The sequence below is a fragment of the Corvus moneduloides genome, chromosome 6 (genome assembly GCF_009650955.1).
Source record: "Corvus moneduloides isolate bCorMon1 chromosome 6, bCorMon1.pri, whole genome shotgun sequence".
NCBI lineage: Eukaryota > Metazoa > Chordata > Aves > Passeriformes > Corvidae > Corvus > Corvus moneduloides.
Genome location: NC_045481.1, coordinates 6,596,643 through 6,615,708, shown reverse-complemented (window position 1 = coordinate 6,615,708; position 19,066 = coordinate 6,596,643). Strand labels below are relative to the sequence as shown.

The 19,066-nt window shown below is 40.6% G+C and overlaps 1 protein-coding gene across 5 annotated transcripts in view; it reads left to right on the top strand.

Annotated features, from left to right (window-relative positions):
• Window positions 1-7,918, top strand: part of PPP2R5E (protein phosphatase 2 regulatory subunit B'epsilon) — a 74,178-nt gene extending 66,260 nt beyond the window's left edge. For 4 of the 5 annotated variants that reach the window (XM_032113199.1, XM_032113200.1, XM_032113202.1 and 1 more), the window contains 2 exons: window positions 724-825; window positions 3,433-6,494. In XM_032113199.1, coding sequence (XP_031969090.1) covers window positions 724-825; window positions 3,433-3,532 — 202 coding nt within the window. In that variant the 3' untranslated portion in view covers window positions 3,533-6,494. Of the gene's footprint in view, window positions 1-723; window positions 826-3,432 lie in introns of all 5 variants that reach the window. The other variant, XM_032113201.1, reaches the window with a different exon arrangement.
• The last annotated feature ends 11,148 nt before the right edge of the window (window positions 7,919-19,066 follow it).

Genomic DNA, 19,066 nt, shown 5'->3' with positions numbered 1-19,066 from the left:
ATTTATAAGAAAATTTTTCACGTAGGCAACAAAAATGAAAGTTTATTTAAAGAGATGAGAGAGACAGGGGTGCGTGGGAAATGGCACATAGTTTGTGTGCTGTAAGGATTAGCTCCAAAGGTTCCTGGCACTTGTACTGTTGATTCACTGCCTCTTGGCTAAAGAGCTGTTTCTTAAGCAGCCCTGGGTCTGAATATGGCAGCCAGAGTAGTGGACCAGGAACTGTGAAAGGGAAAATGGATATGAACTGTATGAGCACAAGGAAATCACTCTTGAAATACAGCTTTGTATTTTGCATAGATGCACTGAATATTCAGCTTCATAGAAGAGTCATAAGGAAATATGAATCACTCTCATTTTGTGTTTGAATTCTATTCCTTCTGCCAGCGTTGATGATTTGAATCTCTGAAGTTGCATTCAGAATTGCTCCACAGCATGAGGGAAGAGTCTGTAGTTATATGTAATAGCTTTCTGTTGTTGCCTTTCACCCTAGAGTTTTGGCCTGCTCCATTTCAGTAGTAAGCAGGGACATGAAAGCTGATTCTCACCTTTAAGTATGTTAATCAAAAGTAGTTTCACTGAAATCGAAGAATTTACATAACCATACTTGCAGGAACAGAATTGGTCACAGAAAAGCTGGGAAGAGAAGACATTTTTATTTCACGTTTGATTTCACCTGAAACTAATGGATTCCTTTCTTTCTTCTTCTTCCATGTTTCACAGGGCTATTGTGGCTTTAGTCTACAATGTGTTGAAGGCATTTATGGAAATGAACAGCACCATGTTTGATGAGCTGACAGCCACTTACAAGTCAGATCGTCAGCGGTAACTTTTTAAAGCTTTTTTTTGCCAGCTGTGCATACAGCCTGCAGTTTAGTTCTCCCCTTACACTCAGGTGCAATTGCATCATCTCACACATAATAGACACTGCCCCATTTTTGTCCTTGCCTGCTCGTTAGGCTTCCCACTGCAGGATGTGAGATTGTGTGCAGGTCGTTCTTTAGCCTTTATTAAATACAGGATCCATTGCGTTGCTTGGGAATCCACATTCCTCATGCAATTCCTTTTTGACTCCACATTCCAAAAGATGTAGGTGTATCAAGAGCTTCAATAATAAAAGAAGAACAAGGGTTTAAAGATAAGACTTCGCTTAAAGACTTTAAAAAAAAAAAGTTACACTGAGGTTTGGAAAGAGACATGAGGGAAACCCCAAAGATTTGATTTTCCAAACTGCTGTTTGTAGGCTGGATGTGGTCTTAAAGCAAAGAGACATCTCTCAGCCTTTATGTTCTTATTCAGAGATTCTGCTGTATCTGAGTCTTTCAGCATGCAAGATCCATTAAATACACCACTCATAGAGGCATTAGTTCAACTCCAGTGGCTCCTTGTCTTTTCTCCTACTTTCCTTAATCTTTATTTCTCAGTTACAGTGCAACATCTTTTCTCAAAAGTTTCACGTTATGCAAAGATTAGGTGAAAAAAAGGAGGAAATTTCAGGACCTTTGAACAGTTTGCACCTTCATTTAAGTCATACCTTTGCTGTGACTCACAGTTCCCCCAAGCAGTGCAAAGGACACTGCATGTCAGCAGAGATTTTTTAGGTAGTCCAACCTTGAAAGTCTCTTGGCTGTTGTAGTTATTTGATTTGTGTGACTGGAGTCACACTGGCCTTTCATTCCACTTTGTTCTAAACCCCAAAAAATCTGCACATAACAGGCTAGTTCATTAATATGGTGTTTTACTTTTAGAGGCTTGTTTAGAGATATATTTAAACTAATCCAGATATTCTTAATATGTATTGATAAATAAGTGCCAAACTTCTAGTGCAGTTGAGACAACACCATGTGGTTTCCTAGTGAAAAGGCAGAGAGTTTTAGGACTGATGGTCTAATCCAGCTGTTCACTGAGGCAGCTTGGTGACCTAAATCAATTTGTGGTTGCACTTTGCCCCTTAAGATGAGGAATTTTGCTCTGAACAGGACCAGACACTGCAGTGGTGTGTCTCATGTCTGGATAATGGCGGAGGTTTAGTGGCTGAACTGCACGAAGAATTTATTTTGCACCTGCTGACATTATTTCCTACCAAGGCTGGTGCTAACCATTTATCCATTTTTATTTACTTCTTATAATTTTAAAACATGAATGTATAAACTTTTTTACCTTACTGTTTCCAGAAAATTTTTAGCATTTAATAAAGCCACGTTTCAAAAGGATAGCTTTGATACCACTACAAGCTTGAGGAGAAATACGTTCAATATTACTGGCTAGGATAGGTCAAATAGGTAAGTGGGGTGAGGTGATCATCCTCTAACAGGCCTTTAGGTAAGCAGGCATGTATTTCCTAGTGATTAGAAGATAAATATTGGTAAGTAGCCTGAAAATGTAAGGCTATTTCACTTATTTTTGTATTTAAAATACTTCCTCGTAACAATAGGCTCTTTTTTTTTTTTTCTTTACTGTTCTTCAGGGATTTATCTGAAAGTTGTTTGTATTTTTTGACATGTTCAAAATCCTCTTGGGAAATCAAAATCCCAAACAAATGAGCCAGATGTTGGCATTTTGACTGAAGCAAAATGTGTAGGAATGTTTCTAATCCACTGAAATACTTTTCAAGACTTGTGTAATGTGACTGGCAGAGAATCTGTGTATCTGTCATTGTTAGATTTCCATTTCATCTAAACCTACAAGGTGATGTAATAGAACTTGAAAGCATTTTGTGCCTTGCAGTATTGAGGAGATTTATTCACAGTAAGCTATGGCAGAGACAGGAAATTTAGAAAGCAAACAATGCAGGTAAAGTAAATGTTAGGTTTGCTGTTTAATTTCCTCAAATCAACCACTGAAGTCTGTTGATAAAGCAAATGCTACATAGATCTTGCAGGAATTTGGTGTGGAAAAAAGAGTAACTCACTGAACAAAAGACACATCTTGTAGGTTGAACTTTGCCTTGGTTGGTGCCTAAGCTATAGGGAAGCCAGCAGTCAATGTAAGTAAAAACAGTGATTCTAAAGGAGTCAGGGAATGCTTTCCAGAAAGTGGCTGTGATTTATAAAATTATTTATATGCTTAAATAAATATAAAAATAATTAAATAACTTAGTCCAAAATGTTAATTTTTATAATTTTGACAGATCAATTCTGTAATAAAAGTCCACTGGGTTTTTTAATTTCTCATTGCAAATTAATGTCTTTGAACACTGTCACTTTGCTCAGCTAATATTTTAAGCTCTTCTCATACTACTTTGTTTAGTTATATTTATGTAGGTAACAAAGAAAAAAAAAGAAAATATAAAAAAAAATTAAGTATGTTAGGAAAATTGCAGTTGTGTTCAAGAAAATTAGTGCAGCTAATTAATGTCAACTGTATGTTTTTTAACATAAATATTATACAGTCTTCTCTCCTGCTAACTCTTTGTTTTATTTCATCTGTCAGTGAGAAGAAGAAAGAGAAAGAGCGTGAAGAACTGTGGAAAAAACTGGAGGATTTGGAATTAAAGAGAGGTCTTAGACGTGATGGAATAATTCCAACTTAACAAAAAAACAAAACAGCATTATTAACCTGTGGAGTCACACATTTATGTAGTAGAAGATGGAGCAACAGTTTTCTGTATTGTGCAACTTTACAGTAGATTTCACATTTGTTTCATTATTACAACAGCACTGTATATACCTGTCTCTAAGTAAAGGAAAAAAATAAGGACTTTAATCCAAAGTTTGGACAACAGATGGACTTCTCAGAACTTTGCAAACATAATCATTGTTTTAACCCTTCTTTAAAACCAGTCTTCAAAGATCTGTTGATGAAAATTGCAATGTCAGATTCCATTGTCAGGACCTGTTCCTTATTTATCGTTAGCAGAGAGTATAATACGACTTTCAAATGTGAACAATCTTAAAATTTAGCTTGTCTTTCTGCTAAACTGTTATGTGTATTTATAGTAAAAGAGAAAAAAGACTGTCATTTCCTTATGAGTTTGTGTAACATCCTCCTTCTCTGGATAACTTTACTGTAATTTGACTTTCTTTTCCTTTTGCACATCTTCATAAGTTGAATGTCCATTCAGATCAGGGCCATGAAAAACAGTGGTCCTGAATAAAAGTTTTGTTTACTGGTGTGAGCATTTTTTTAGTACCAGGCTGTCTCTGGTGCTTCCTTAATTTGAACATTAGGAGTTAAAAAACAAGTAGGTGATAAACATAGTAGGAAAGGGAGCTTTGGATTTGTGCACCTATTTATTGTAAATCCAAATTAGCGTCCACAATCCTTGGGAAAAAAGACGGGCAGTGGTAACACCCTGGACTTCAATACCTAACCAGTATTAGTGATGCAGCATTGGACAGACGTACCAGAGTTGGTTTAAAAACACTAATGGCTAAATTATTACAGTATGTTCTTACTGGACCATTTAGGAAGAATAAAGACACATGCTAAACCACCCAAGCGTGAAATTGATCTCCAATGGTCATGGGTCTAATTGGAAGTTGAGTTGAGATTGCAGTTTGGATAGTTTGGAGTTGTTGCCTTACTTTTTAAAATGTATTTATAAAGTGTTCCAGCAAAAGAGGATGTAGCCTCTAAGAAACATACTCTAGTGTTTTTGTGGTTCTAGTACTATTACTCATCACAGTACCAGCCCTATGGTCTTAGCTGGAAAGGATTCTGGATAATACACTTCTGCATTCTCATCTGGATGCTCATTCCTAACTACTGTATTTGTTACCAAAAGTGGTTCTACAAATGCTACTGAAAAAAAATTCTGGAAATCCTAATGTTCTGAGTATTAATAATAAAGTTTAAAATGCTTTTATATCAAAGGTGCATTGTGACCAAATTGTTTAAAACAAAAGAGAAAAAAAATACAAAAACAAAGAAGAGGGCTGTATTATAAGTATACATTATTGGCTATCTGCTTTGTATTTGAAAGTGGAATCTTACATCTTTGGTAGGTAAAATGCTGATAAGACTTATGTACAGTATATATTTAGCTAATGCAGTTGCATTATTCTATACCGGAAGGTATGTGTTTCAGGATTTTTCTCCAGGATGCTTTTGAACTGTTATAGACATATGACAACGGTGAATTGATAATCCTAAACCATCAATCCAGCAGTATTTACAGTATAAAAATGAATTGGTGTTCATGAGTCTTTGTGATAGTTGCAAACATGAATTTATGACCTGTTGCCATTGATAGAAATACAGTATAAATACAAGCTTGTATATTTTTCTTCCTACCATTTAAATATACAGTAGAATTTGAAGTTTTCTTGTTTTCAGGCACAGAAAAGAGGTAAAAAAGAATTCCCTCCTAGACTACTGACTGTTTCAGGATTATCAGGTCACAGTTTGTACTCCTGGGTCTGCACACACAAATGTTGTAAACTCAAGGTTTTGTAAGAACTTGACACTGTTAATTCTGGGGGAAAAAAAAAAAGTGGAACTAGTCATATGCAACACCAAACACAACATGATTTTATGGGATTAACATGAGCTTCTTTTAAGAACATTGACTGGGACGCAATGTAAATTAGGCAGTTACTGTCATAGTTGAAACATTTTATTTTAAAGTGCTGAAGCAAAGGTGCAAGCTGAAATACTGAAGATTAAATAAATTTATAACAAATCATGTCCCTTAGCCCATTGATTTTGACAGTCTTTTATTTCTGTTACAAAAAAAACCCAACAACTTGCTAGTGTGATTTCTGTGTGAAATGATCATTTCACAGTGCAAGAGTGTGGACTCAAACTCATGCTCAAAGACTATGTTCCATTGTGAAAAACTGAGAAAGAATGGAGGAATAAAACTTCATGTTTTTCACCTGGTGGAGTAAAACACAACAATGTGAAATTAGAAAAAGCACCTTGTCCTGTACTTAGAGTTTAGGTGAGTGTTATTTGTTCATAACTATTTTTGGTTTTGCCATGTCATTCTGCTCTTGGTCATACAAAACTGACGAGAACCCACTGGGTTGCAATATTTCATTACCTCTGCCCACGGGGACAGTGGGGAGTGTCTGAGGTTTCCAGATGATTTATCACTTCTGAGAAGGGATGTTCCTTTAAGGAGGAGGAGATGATGTGCTGTTGTTCTGAAGTCACTTGACTCCAAAGGCTGGGTGCTGCACCTGAAGAAGCACTTGCTGCCAGGATCCCCCGTGTGCCGCCCTCCCAGCGCGATGTCCAGCCCCGCAGGGCTCCCACTGCTCCCGCTGGAGCTGCACAAGGAAGAGGAAGGCAGCCCATGGGCCTAAGTGTGATCAGTGTATCATAAATTATACTTTCGTTTGCTTCTTGAGTTCCACAAACCACCTTTGTTTGTGTCAATGTTGTTCTTGACTGCTCGTCCGGCAGGCATTGGGTTGGTCCTGCGTGTCCTGGGCCATATTGGTCTCAGGGGGAAGGGTTGAGTGCTGTCTGCTCACAGGAGAGAGCTGCGAGGGCATTGGGTCATGGGGATGTAACAACTGTACAAGTAAAGTTCCTCTCATACCCTCTGAATTGACCACACGTTGCTTTCTTCATCTTGCACGTCTCCCTTACTGTTTTCCTTTCATGGCTTTCCAGTGTTTTTTGTCTCTCTTCCAAAGGATGGAATGCTTTAAATAAAAGTATTCTAATGCTATTGGAGGGTTGCTAGCAGGGTTACAGTAAATTTAATCTTGGTTTTGTTAGCATAAGTAAAAGGGTTTAATTTATTTTTTTATCTGTTCTCATATATGGAAAAATCAAGGGTGTTGGAGCCAAGAATTGCTTGAGTAAGAAATGCAGCAGCTGTACTTACTTTATATGTGCGTAAGTACAGCCTTAGGCTGTCTCACTCGATGGAAAAGAAAATAGATTAGGAGCTCTAAAAAGCTGTTTCGTGAGGAGTGCGGAAGATGAGATCCTTCTCCCTCCAAGTAAAACCGACCTAACTTCCTTTGAGTTCTGTCTTTGAAAACAAAGATGCTCTTTTCTCTTATTTGTGTGACACCACTCTCTCCCAAAGCAGTTGCCCTAAAAGAAGACAAAGGTGACGATGCTCGAGATTGGAGAATGTTTTTATTTACATGTGGCTTTTTTATTTTGCCTCATGTGCTTCCCTTAGCAGCTCTGGAGTGAGCCATGAATTAGTTATTCCTAGTTGGTATGTGCAGCAGATTTTATGTAGCCCAGTTTTCCAGTTTTCCATTTTGAAGTCTATGAAACAGCATCTTGAAACAGAATGGAACTAATTTTGATTGAAAACTTTTATCCAAGTGTTGCTTCCCATCCACAGAAGCGTGCACTTTGTATCACGACCTCTCTAAGAGTTTTTGTTACTTGGATCACCTGCTGTAAATATGTTGTATTCATAACCTCATGGAGCCACGAGGAGTTTTCAAATATAAATAGTACTGATACATTTCTTGTTGTCCTATTTTTGATTGTAGTATAGTGAATGACCTGTCATGCTTTTTGTTTCAAGGTTAGCATTAGATCCATAGATCTTAATATTTTAGCATTTCATTGTTTAAGCAGGAGAGGGCAGCAAAAGTTCGTTTTTCCCCATAGGAATGCTCTGGTCCCAGTACTGTTTTTAAACTTAGATGCATCTAACTATTTGTGGGTAAGGGGGAAAAATGAAACATTTTTTATATATATTAAAAGGTGCATATGAAAATATAAAGACTGGTCCAACCAGACTGTGAAAATGTCTTCTACTCTACATCCAAGTAATAATAAAAATATCTTCCACCTCTGGATAAAGTACAAGCAGGTCTTAAGCTCTTGGATTCAAATGTCATTCTTTGGAAACAGTTTACTTTCTTAAAAATGGTATCAAAGAAACTCAAACTCAATGGTGCTCCCAGCTATAAATGTGTAATCTTCCTCTTTTGCACATGCTCAAGAGGCTCTGTACTGTGGGTGCATCTAAATAAAGAAGCAATGAAGTGTTTTCCAGGTGCTTGGCTTTTTTTTCCACCTCCTCCCATGCAAACTTCATGAGCCTTTTCAACAGTGAGCTTGGAATAATCAGGTACCCATCTGTGTATATTCAATGTAAGGACTCTTGTCTGGAGAAAAAAAAAACAAAAAGAAAAACCAAGCAATGAGGTGGTAATTTAAATTTCAGCCGGAATTACCATAGTAAACACTCGGTTTTTATTAAGTTAATTTTTTTCAGAGGTCCTCTGATGATGGTGAGTATCCTTGTACCTCACATAACTCCCCCTGTGAGGGAGGTCAGGAGCAGTGGATGCAGGAAAGGCATTAAAGCCACACAATGTTTTTTAGGAACCCTCTGAGCCTCACACTTTGCAGTTGGTGAAGGAATTTGTTCTTTTATGGCAGCATTCTACTGTTTCAGTCCTCGTGCTGTTCTGCCTTGCAGTTTGGAGGCGAAGGGAAAGGCTGAAGATGGTGCATGGGGGAAACCCTCTGGAGAACCATGGATAGAGCCTGGAAAGGGGCACTGCCAGTGAATGGCTTAGCAGCAGTGTAGGAGAGCTGGTTGCTTCAATAAAATGAGAAAATATTTATTAAACACCTGATTTTTAAATACCACGTTTTTAAAATAAGTTACTCCAATAGTCTAATCCTTAATTCTTTCCATTTTTTTTTTCCAACTTAAATTTTAAGCTGGTGGATCTTGCCTTTGTCAGAAGAGCTCATTATCACAAATCTCTTTAAATACTTGTAAGACAATATTCAGATCACGTAACAACTCCACGTCTCTCTACTTTCTTGTTGCAAGGCAAGTATTTTCTAAAGGAGTTAAAAAAAAAAAAAGAACATGCAGTAAGTTGGCCTCCAGAGTAGGATTTGTCTTCTTGCTTGCAAGTTGGAAATCAACCTTTACAGGATTGGAATTAAAAACTTAAATTAGTTTCCTACTTTTGGTAAGGATAATTGCTTTGCTAATTTTTCATCTTGGTCTTTCCTTCTCAGGGATGTTTTGGTTCCTCATACAGCAGCAGAATGTCTGGTTTATCCTGCATTAAGTTTGGATCTCAGACCACAAGTGTGTAGCCTACAAAAGTAATTTTGTGTGCAGGTAAAGGCTGTTCCCAAGGCTGCATTAATTAGTGCCTCAAGGTACAGTGAAGGAATAGCTCAGGAGTTAAACTGGAAACTGATACAAGGTCTCAAATTATGGTCTATGGTTTTTTTAAAGATTAAACACAAGCTGAAGCAAATATCCTGAATTTGTTAGTAAATACCTTGAAAATAAATGTACTAGGCCACTGTGAGCAGTGACCACAGGCTTTTCTGGGAATTTCCATGACATGAAAAATGGTCATACAGAGACCTGATCTTGCACTATTTTTATGATTGATTGGTTTTGTTTCCCCCCGTTGTCCATCTTGTCTGTTCAGTATTAGCCCCCTTGAAGTCACTGAAGGTGTGAGAAGTTGGGGGTCACTTGGGAAGGATGAAAAGCTTGAGATGCATTTAAAGAAATGTCTATTTTTATACAGTGGTTCATACTTTGATACACACTTGAAAGTGTCTGGGAACTTGGCATTATCCCTGGATCTGGGAAGGGCTTCCAAGAAGAGAATGAGAAAGGAATATTCTACGCAACACCTGAACCTTGTCAAAACTTTTACTTTGCAAGCTTCCCCTTGTGTAAGAAGCCTCTGCGTTTCCCTGACAGGGGAAGCAGTGACCCTGCAGTGAGTATTCCTGGAGTCCCTGGCCAGCAGAGGATCCTGGGGCATAGTGGCTCTGAGAGCCAGGAAAGAAAGATCTTGTGTTTGCATGAGGATTTGTGCAGCCCTTCAGCAGTAAAGGCAGAGGTTACCTGCAAACCTTTTGTGAATTGAGCAGGCTCGGGTCAGGTTAGAATCTTTGCCTTTTGAACCTTCAGCACACATGGCTGAGCTGTGTGAGCAAACTGGACAAATGATCCAGCTCAGTTTTCGGTTTTAGTATTAATTCTGCAAAGTGTACTGAGTAGGATTACAGTTTATGCTCGTCTGTCATCCCAAAGGCTGTGCAGCGACTCCCCTGCTTTTTTAGATATTTGGCAATGGATATGATGTGCATGAGTGGAAAATCGCTGTATATATAACCGTCTCCAACCAATATGGGCACCTGCATTACATAATCTTCCATTTCAGGCATCTTGGAGGCACCAGGTTCAAGTCTGCAGGTGACAGATCTTGAAGTAAACTGCAACTTGGCAAAGGACGCTCTAGATTTCTGGAGCAGGGAAATGTGGAATTCAGACAGTGGTAATTAGTTTGTTAGTCCACAGACTGTTTCACAAGCACAAGGGGATATTATTGCTATTTGCTCTCCATGACACTCATCAGACAGTAATTGTCACGGTTAGTGGTTATGCACATTTCAAACATCAGTTTTGGCCAGACAGAAATGACTCAGGAATACAAAGGAAAGAATATTTCCTACTGCAGTGTGGTACCCCCAGCCCCTCTTTCTCCTGTGCTGCACTGAGTCTCTGCAAACACAAGTGTGAGGACTTGCAATGGGCTGAATTTAAGCAAAATGTGCTGTTCTAGTCGAGATTGTCAGAAGGAAAACATAACTACAGACCAGGGGGCATTTCAGCTTTTTCCAAGCAAATGCCTTTCCACGCGGACAGCTAAAGAACTGGGAGATTTTTAGAGGTCCTTCCACTAGACCAGGTTGTTCCTAGCCCCATCCAACCTGGCCTTGAACACTCCCAGGAATGGGGCAGCCACAGCTTCTCTGGGCAACCTGTGCCAGGGCCTCAGCACCCTCACAATAAACAATTTCTTCCTAATACCCCATCTAACCCTGCCCTGCACCAGTTTGAAGCCATTCCCCCTTCTCCTCTCACTATGCACTGTTGTAAAAATCCCTCTCTGATCAATATCTGCAAAGATCCAAAGCTCACAATGTGCACAAGCCTTATGCATTCTTCTGCTGATACAATTTAGACAGGCCAAGCACGTGCAAGAGTTCTTGCTTGCTTGGAGTTTTTTATCTGAATTTGGGAGAGCAGAGGTGGCCGCTTGTCCCATGGAATTTTAGTCCCTTAACTTTCAACTTTTTCAGCTTCTTTTTTTCCCTGAAGTTTTCATCTGGTTTTCTTGCAATGGGTGTGTGTTAGTGACTTTCTCAGCAGTTCAAATGCAGTCTAGTAACAAAGATCCCCTTGGTTTGCATCAAGTGCTTCAGACTTGACCAAAACGAGAAGGGGCCCTGGCATTCAGGTGCAAGAGAACTTTCTTCCAGCAAGAATCAGGTGTGCCCAGAATGTACCCTTTACCCTATGGTTTCAGTTGCTTGGAAAAGAGATTAACTAAGTTAGACTGTTAAAATACACACACACACACACACACACTCTTCCTCTCCCCTTCCAGTAATAATTATATAATTTATATCACTGCTAAATCCACCATCATTAAACTGCTTCTCATTTCCTATTCTAATTTACCAGCCCTTCTAAAATAATTAGCATGATATGAATGCTGTATGTAACTTCATGGGACAATATCCAATCTATTACTGGGATTTGAAATCTAATAATTAAATTTATATGCTTGAATTCATTGTCTAGGTAAACAGAATCTATAAATAAGCCATTTAATGTCATAGTGGTTTTTTTTTTTAATTTGGTTGTCTATTAGTCACTGATGTAGAATATCCTGTTTTGATTGCATCATCATTGCAGCAGGGAGTGTGGGCATGGAATCCAGATCTTGCAGCAATAAATAAAACTTGGTTTCTAATGCTTAAGCTGTTGCTTCAACGTAAGCTTGATTTCATGGTGTTGCTGTTGGGCCAACCTTCATTCATTGTGGCAGGACAGTTCAAAGAAGAAACGAATTCAGTTTTATATCCCACTCCTTTATTGACCAGAAACAGAAAAATCAGATGAAAGGAAAGCATTTCTATCACAACAGTCTTTTTCAGTAGCCAGGGTGGGCAAAATACAGGTAAGGCTTAGGAGCAGTGATTTCAGGCTTGCTATGGAAATACTGGTAGTCAGTTAAATTTCCATGACCTTACTTCCACACTGGCTTGTCTCCTTCTGTGCTGCCTGACTTGGCAGCAGAGGAACTCCCTAAAACACATCACTAGAACGTGTTTTCCTTTACTGTAACCTTGAATTGTTTTCCATGTGTTCACATTCTCTCATTCCCATCCATTACCCTCATCAGTCCGTTCATGCTAGCATGTTTTCCAAGTAGTGCCTCACCTTCTGGAAGTGTCTCTCTCCAGAGCTGGGGCTGTTACCTCTTTGCCTTCAAAACAAGGACTGAGAAGGTGAGAGGAGGAGGAGGAGGAGGAGAAGGGTTTCTGGCATCCCTGTGCCAGTGGGATGGGAATGTGAGATTCAGGGAGGACATCCCTGCTCCATACGTGTTTCCTCCCTTCCCTGGGGAGGGGCTGTGGGGTAACCCTCACCCACTCTCCATTGGATCCCCAGTCCTTAGGCTTTCCATCCCACAACACACTTCCCTGAGTTCTTCACTTCCCAAAGAATCAGATGCCGGGAGGGGAGGATATGCAGAAAAAAGATTTGTGTTAGTCCAGAATAGAGTTTTTCCCTCTGCAGAAGAGGATTTTGTTTAAATCCCAAAGATAAATCAGGTGTTTTTCTATCCATGGATAAGGTTTGGGGTTTTTTTAAAGAACATTGTATTATTTTAACCATGACTGCACTCATATGAGCTTGAATGATGGAGATCTTGCCTTTTCCAAGTACGGAAACACGACGAGACAGATTAAGTACAGCTCTTCTGTAAACTGCAGGACTTAATTCTCTTCCTGCCAGACTCAATGATGGAAGTCCTGCTGCTGTCACCAAAAGTAAAATAAAGATCTGTGAGGAGATTGGACAAATCTGCTGTGTCTGTGTGGGAAAGTGGTCAGCACTAACAGGGGTGATGTGGACTCATTTCCTCTTCCTGCAGTAAATTGATCCTATTAATATCATCTACTATTGTGTGTACATTATCTGCGTGACCTCTGGAAAGCTTTTATGGATCTGAGCTTCAGAGGGAATGTGTGATCCCAGTGTGCTTCCTGCCTGTTTTACAATGACACCCATCAGCTCCAGAGAAAAATGGAATAAGTCTCTGCTGCATTATTTGTGATCAGTACCTGAGCACCCAGGTAAACACTTCAGCACATGCAGTGAGCCCCAGCCCTGGGGTGTTAAGTGAGGCAGTTTTTCTGAGGCTGTCTAGACACAATGTCTGCCGACAAAAGAATTTGGTTATGAACAGGGCAGCATTGTTCAGAAGATGTTATTCTGCTACTGGGGAAATGGAAAGGATTTTTTTTTCTTTCAGGAGCAGGGAACTGCCCTTTCCTGGTGCAGTTGTCATTTCATTACCAGTGTTGCTAAAACTTTTCTCCTCTGAGACTCTCCATTATTATGAATTAAATAAAACATGCTGTCTTGAGAAAGAAACTGCTCCCCTATTCTTTGACATGAGAAAAAAGTGGAAAGTAGGAAGTATAACTTCTCTTTCTTTGTTTGGGGAATATCAAATGCATCCAGGAGAGGTATTTTGTATGGACTGCAGTAAATGTCACTGTGATGCTGAGAAACAAAGTGTGTACCATCTGTTTTGGCACCCTGTAATGGAAGTGGACCAGCACTTTGCAGACCATGGAAAAGGGGAGCTTGTGTGGAGTGGTCTGCTCTGACCCACTGAGAGGAGAGGGCACACTGGGGAAAAATGTGACTTTGGGATGAAGTTTTATAGCTATAGCTGTGAGGTGAAAAGACCAGTCAAAATCTGTTCAAACATTTATCTGCCTTGAAAGATGATCAGATGTTTAAGGAATTAAGGAGGCAAGGCATTTTTGAACGTCACATGTGTCTTATGTCCAGGAAAACACTTTACTCCTACTGCCCAGTGTATCAGGATATGGTTGTCTCAGCCATGTCACTGAGTGTGGATCTCTTGCTCTGACTGCCTGGGGGTGCTGGTCACCAGTGGCTGAACATGAGCCAGGTGTGCCCAGGTGGCCAAAAAGGCCAGTGGCACCTGGCCTGTATCAGCAAAAGTGTGACCAGCAGGAGCAGGGCAGTGACTGTCCCCCTGTGCTGGACACTGGCAAGGCCTCACCTTGAGTCCTGGGTCCAGTTTTGGGCCCCTCACTACAAGAAAGACATAGAGGGGTTGGAGCAGGTCCAGAGAGGGACAGCAGAGCTGGGGAAGGATCTGGAGCACAAGTCCTGTGAGGAGCAGCTGAGGCACCTGGGGGGGCTCAGCCTGGAGAAAAGGAGACTCAGGGGAGACCTCATAACTCTCTACAGCTCTCTGAAAGGAAGCTGCAGCCAGGTGGGAGTCGGTCTGTTTTCCCAAGTAACAAGGAATGGGACAAGAGAACCCACCTCAAGTTGTGCCAGAGGACATTTAGATCGGGTATTGGGAAAAATTTCTTCACCAAAACGGTGGTCAAGCACTGGCAGAGGCTGCTTGGGAAAATGAAATCACCATTCCTGGAGGTATTTAAAAGATTTGCAGATGTGACACCTGGGGACATGGTTTAGTGGTGGGCTTGGCAGTGCTGGGTTAACAGCTGGACTCAATGGTCTTAAAAGTATTTTCCAACCTTAATGATTCCATGGTTTTACCTGTCCTTGTATGTGACTATTTAGGCTGAGCTCTGTGTGGGGTTGAGGGAGGTTGTTGTCCTTCTCTTCAGTGCTGAGCAGAGGGTAACAGGAAGAGTGGGGAGCTGTATTTGGTGCCTCCAGTAATTTCCTGTTTGCATGTGCCAAACAGGTTTGGCAGAGGAGAGATTCTGGATAACACCATGTCTGGATGAAACACCCCAAGCCTTTTTTAAATATGTATGAAAATTCAGTGTCCAATGGCTTCGGTGATACAAACCCCATGACAATGATGGCAAGAAGACCAGACTAGACCAAGCAAGGTTCCTCGGACCATGGTTTGAAGTTCCCACTTTCCTGTGACATGGAGAGTCCTTCTCATTCCAGAGTTCCCCTTGGGTCAGGTAAAATCTGTGTTGCTCAGCTGCAGCCACTGTCTGTTTCTTATGTATTAATTAGGTTTGGAAAACCTTTGCCTGGACACAGTCCTGTGCATGCACTCCAACAACTGAAATGGGGAAAGAGAGCAGATTAGGCAATTGTGATCTATCTGTCAACACTCTGGCTTCTTGGATTAAAAAAAATAAGGTGATTTCTCAGTTGAAAAAGGCTGTGCAACCGTGATGTCCAGAAGCTGTCATTGGTACCAATCTCTTTAGAGACACATTATAGAGCTCTCCATGCTGTGGAGGGAATGTCACCCAAAGCAGGAAAATCAGTAAATGTTGGGCTGTGGCCCTGCAGTTTGTTCTATTGCTGTTTGGTACCCTGTGGCCAATCTCTGTGAGGAGGGTTTTCTAAAGGAAGTACAGACCAGCAGTTTTCCCCTTTCAGTGTCAGTGGAGATTTGGCCATTGCTAACCCTTGTAAATTTAACCTACAGCACTTGTTGCTCTTGGGTGATGCTAAAGTGTTCAGTGACTGGAGCCTGCAGGATAACCGATCCCTGATGCTAATTAAAGAGGCAAATCTTAAACTTAATTTTCTGGTCTTATGTTTCAAGTCAAACCCAGAACTTTATTATCTTTCCAGCTTAATCTGTGAGTCATTTGTAATGCATTTTCCTTATAAAGCAACATCTGTATATTGTATTCTTTACATGTCCAAGAAGTTTGGAGTCTTTCAGTGCTTTGAGTTGAGTGGGAATCCCTGGGGTACAGTTTGGCACACACCTCTGCAAACATACCTTTTACTCATTTTACTGCTGGGTTAAAACTTAAATGAAGGATCGAGGATTTAAGCAGCTGGATTTCAACATCCATTTGCCACATGCCAGCTGCAAGCAAAGCAAGAAATTATTATACTCAGCTGTGATTTACATATTTGACCTTTGAACATCAGAGGATATAGCTGACATTGTCAGAGTAAAATACTGTGTGAAGCTCTGTGAAACACAAAACTTGTCTTGTTAGACTGTCCGATCTTTATAAATTAATGTCTGGTTTGAAAGTGTCTTTAAATGACAGAAATGTTTTGTTTTAATCACGATTTATCTGTCTGATCTAATTAAGGTAGACATAGCTTACAAAGACTGCAGAATAGAAAGCATGCTTGAAGCCAGGCAGAGGTGTGTAGTATTAGCACCATAAAACTGAATTTGTGGTACTCTTTTCAGTTAATCTCTATTGATTAATCCATATGCAGGAGGGAACAGACTCTGACCTGAGCTTTCAGCTCAGGCATGAAATCATTACTACTGTGATATCAGAATTTGTAATTAAGATGTAAACTATAATGAGTGATGTTAATTAGGAAGAAATTCTTCCCTGAGAGGGTGGTGAGACAGTCACAGTGTGATGTGCCTGTGGCAGTGATGCTCAGAGGTGAAAGATGGATCTTTGTTATCTCTCACTCTTCTTGTGTCCCTTCCCTGGTGATTCTTCAGTTGCTGATAGGTTGATGACTTGAGATAGACAGTAGAAACCTGGCCACCCTCTGGTACCTCAGCTCTCTCTGGATGGTGGTGGGGTTTGCTTCTGGCCTGCTAGAACCTATTTTACTTCCTGGTCTCTGTGAGCCCTGCTGGTCCCATGACATGGGATGACTCTGCACCCACAAGGAACTTGTTAAAATCAGTGGGAACAGGGTGAAGAACTTAAACTGGAAATGGTCTGAGGACTCAAAGTGTTGACTGAGATCCACATTTCTCCAGAGGGTAAAAGGAGTTCAGGCTGGAAGATTTGGTTCTGTCTGCTGCTGACACTTCTTGCCTGTTACTGTCTGGGTCAATGCTGTGCCGAGGTTTGATTTGGCCAAGTGCCTCTCTGGGGTTTGGGACTCTCATCATGTTTGTTTTCCTGGCTGGATTTTGATTAGTTCAGTAGTTCTATGAGTTTATTCTGTCAGGATTCACAGGAAGAGACAGTAGCTTTGTTTCAGGAGACTTAATTTCCAGCTTTGCCTAATTTGTAAACTTCACTCAAAGCAAAGACAATGTTAAAAAGGGAGCATTAGCACTGGGGGTGATGTGAGTTGAGACAAGGGGTCTGTTTTCCAGTGCACTGGCCATGAACAGTAGGGAAATTATTGAATTAAGGTAACGTGTCTTTGAACTTCTCTAGTTTTGATCAAGAAGCTTCATCTTCAAATTCTGAGCCCTGAGCAGCTGTGTCATTGCTCACTAGTCTGTCCTAAAAGACTAAAATGTCTTTTCAAAAAAGACTATTAGAGGAAAGCTATGGAGTGCAGAAGTGATTTGAGTTAAAGTGCTTATTGTCAGCCACATAAAATTTGCATAGCATCTGTATTTATTAGAAAAATATTTTCCACACTGCAATGAACTCAAATCAAATCTCCAGGCAATTCCCTGGTGTACAATTAGAGAGCCCAGTTCTTGCTCACATCGATATTCAGCCAATTCCATTGGATTTGAATTCTTGGATTCAGATTCTGGACTGAATGTGATCAGCATCATCACCATAAGGGGACAGTTTAAAAGACAAGAAAATGTGGCTGTGGTTGACGACAATGTAAGGGTGCACACGCTTCCAAAGTGCCAGTGAAAACTGAGAAGAATGTTGCCAACGTGGAGAAGTGGTGTTTGCTTGCTTACTATTAGGAGCTATGCTTGACAAATACACCTTTGTGTATTTGCAAGGATGTGGCAGCCTTAAGAAATGAGCCTCCTTACTTTCCTAAGGACCATGACAAAGGAGTTCCACAGCCTGGGCTCAGTGTTGTACCTTTCCTCTCCTCCTCATCCATTCTGGATAGGTGTTTTTCTGGTTTTCCCGTTACCATTGCATGTATCACAACCCCTAAACCTTCAGGGAACTCCCCAGGAGTGCCCCTGCTGCAGGTAAATTCTTCCTGCCAGTCAGTCTTTGAGAAATGTGTCTTCAGCAGTTCTTAATCTTTGCAACATGTAACTTACTGCCACAGTAAAGTAGGACTCTGGAATCAATATTTGTGCTAGTCAGACTGGGACAGATATGAGACAAACATCACATCTTTTATTTTAAATTTTGCTATCCTTTACCATTGGGTCAGGATGAATTTTTTGGAAGTTCTTTCTTGACCATGGAGAGTCTTCACTTCCCTTTTGCCTTTATATTTTTCCTTCTGATTTCTGCTTGCAGAGCATTTTGCTCAAAGTTTAAGGTTTGAGAAATAAGCTTTTCTGAGGTACCCTGTATATAAACACCTAAAAAAGGAATTTTAGTAAATGCGTTCAAACTGTAGGAGAGAGCTTTTGTCCATATAGTATCAAATCAGGTTATGATCAGGTTCTAAACTGAACCTGCAGTTCTGCTATGGATTTATCTTTATTGGAATTACCTTGTTTTGGGTGCAATACATATATGTTAGAAATTCTCACTACCAAATTTTAGAATCTTTCAGCTCTTCTAGTGTCTGTAGGACCTTCATTAGTCCTCTTCTGGATTGAATCCATCATAGCTACAGGCCTTTTTTAGCAAAGAGTGTTATCTCACCAGGATAGATGTGCCTCAAGCAAACGGTGGATTAGAGTTTTTTGTTGCTGTTAAGCCTCACCCTTGGACTTCATTTTCCAAGTCTGATGGAAAAGGAAGAGAAGAATAGTGTCTGACAGCTTCCTTGTGACAGCCCTGCCGGTGAGGCAGTGTCTGTGCTGAAGCAGCTGCGATACTGCTGCAGTCAGCACAGAGCTTTCCACAGCACTTCAGATCTGCAGGGCTGCATTTTACAGATGTGTTCACTGGGCTGTTCTGCCATTCGTAACACAGGTACCCCCACAAGCTGCAAGAAGTGTTCATCTCCTGTGTAAGATGGGTCATTCCCCCCAGTACTGAGTGTGGGCTGAGTCACTGCTACAGCAGCCTCAAGAAATCCTCTTTCCCGACTGCATTCTTCTCCCCCTAATGCTCATTCAGCCGGTGCCAGCTCGCGTTGTGTTAAGCCCAGGAAACAAATGATCAGAAAGTCTTTTAAAGCAGAAGGGGCTTTGTGTGCCCGAGACCTTCAGCAAGGACTGGTGTCCCATTGTTCGCAGGGAGAGCCCAGGTTTATCCAATTCCCACCCGGGAACACATTTCCTGACGGCTGCATTGTGCTCCC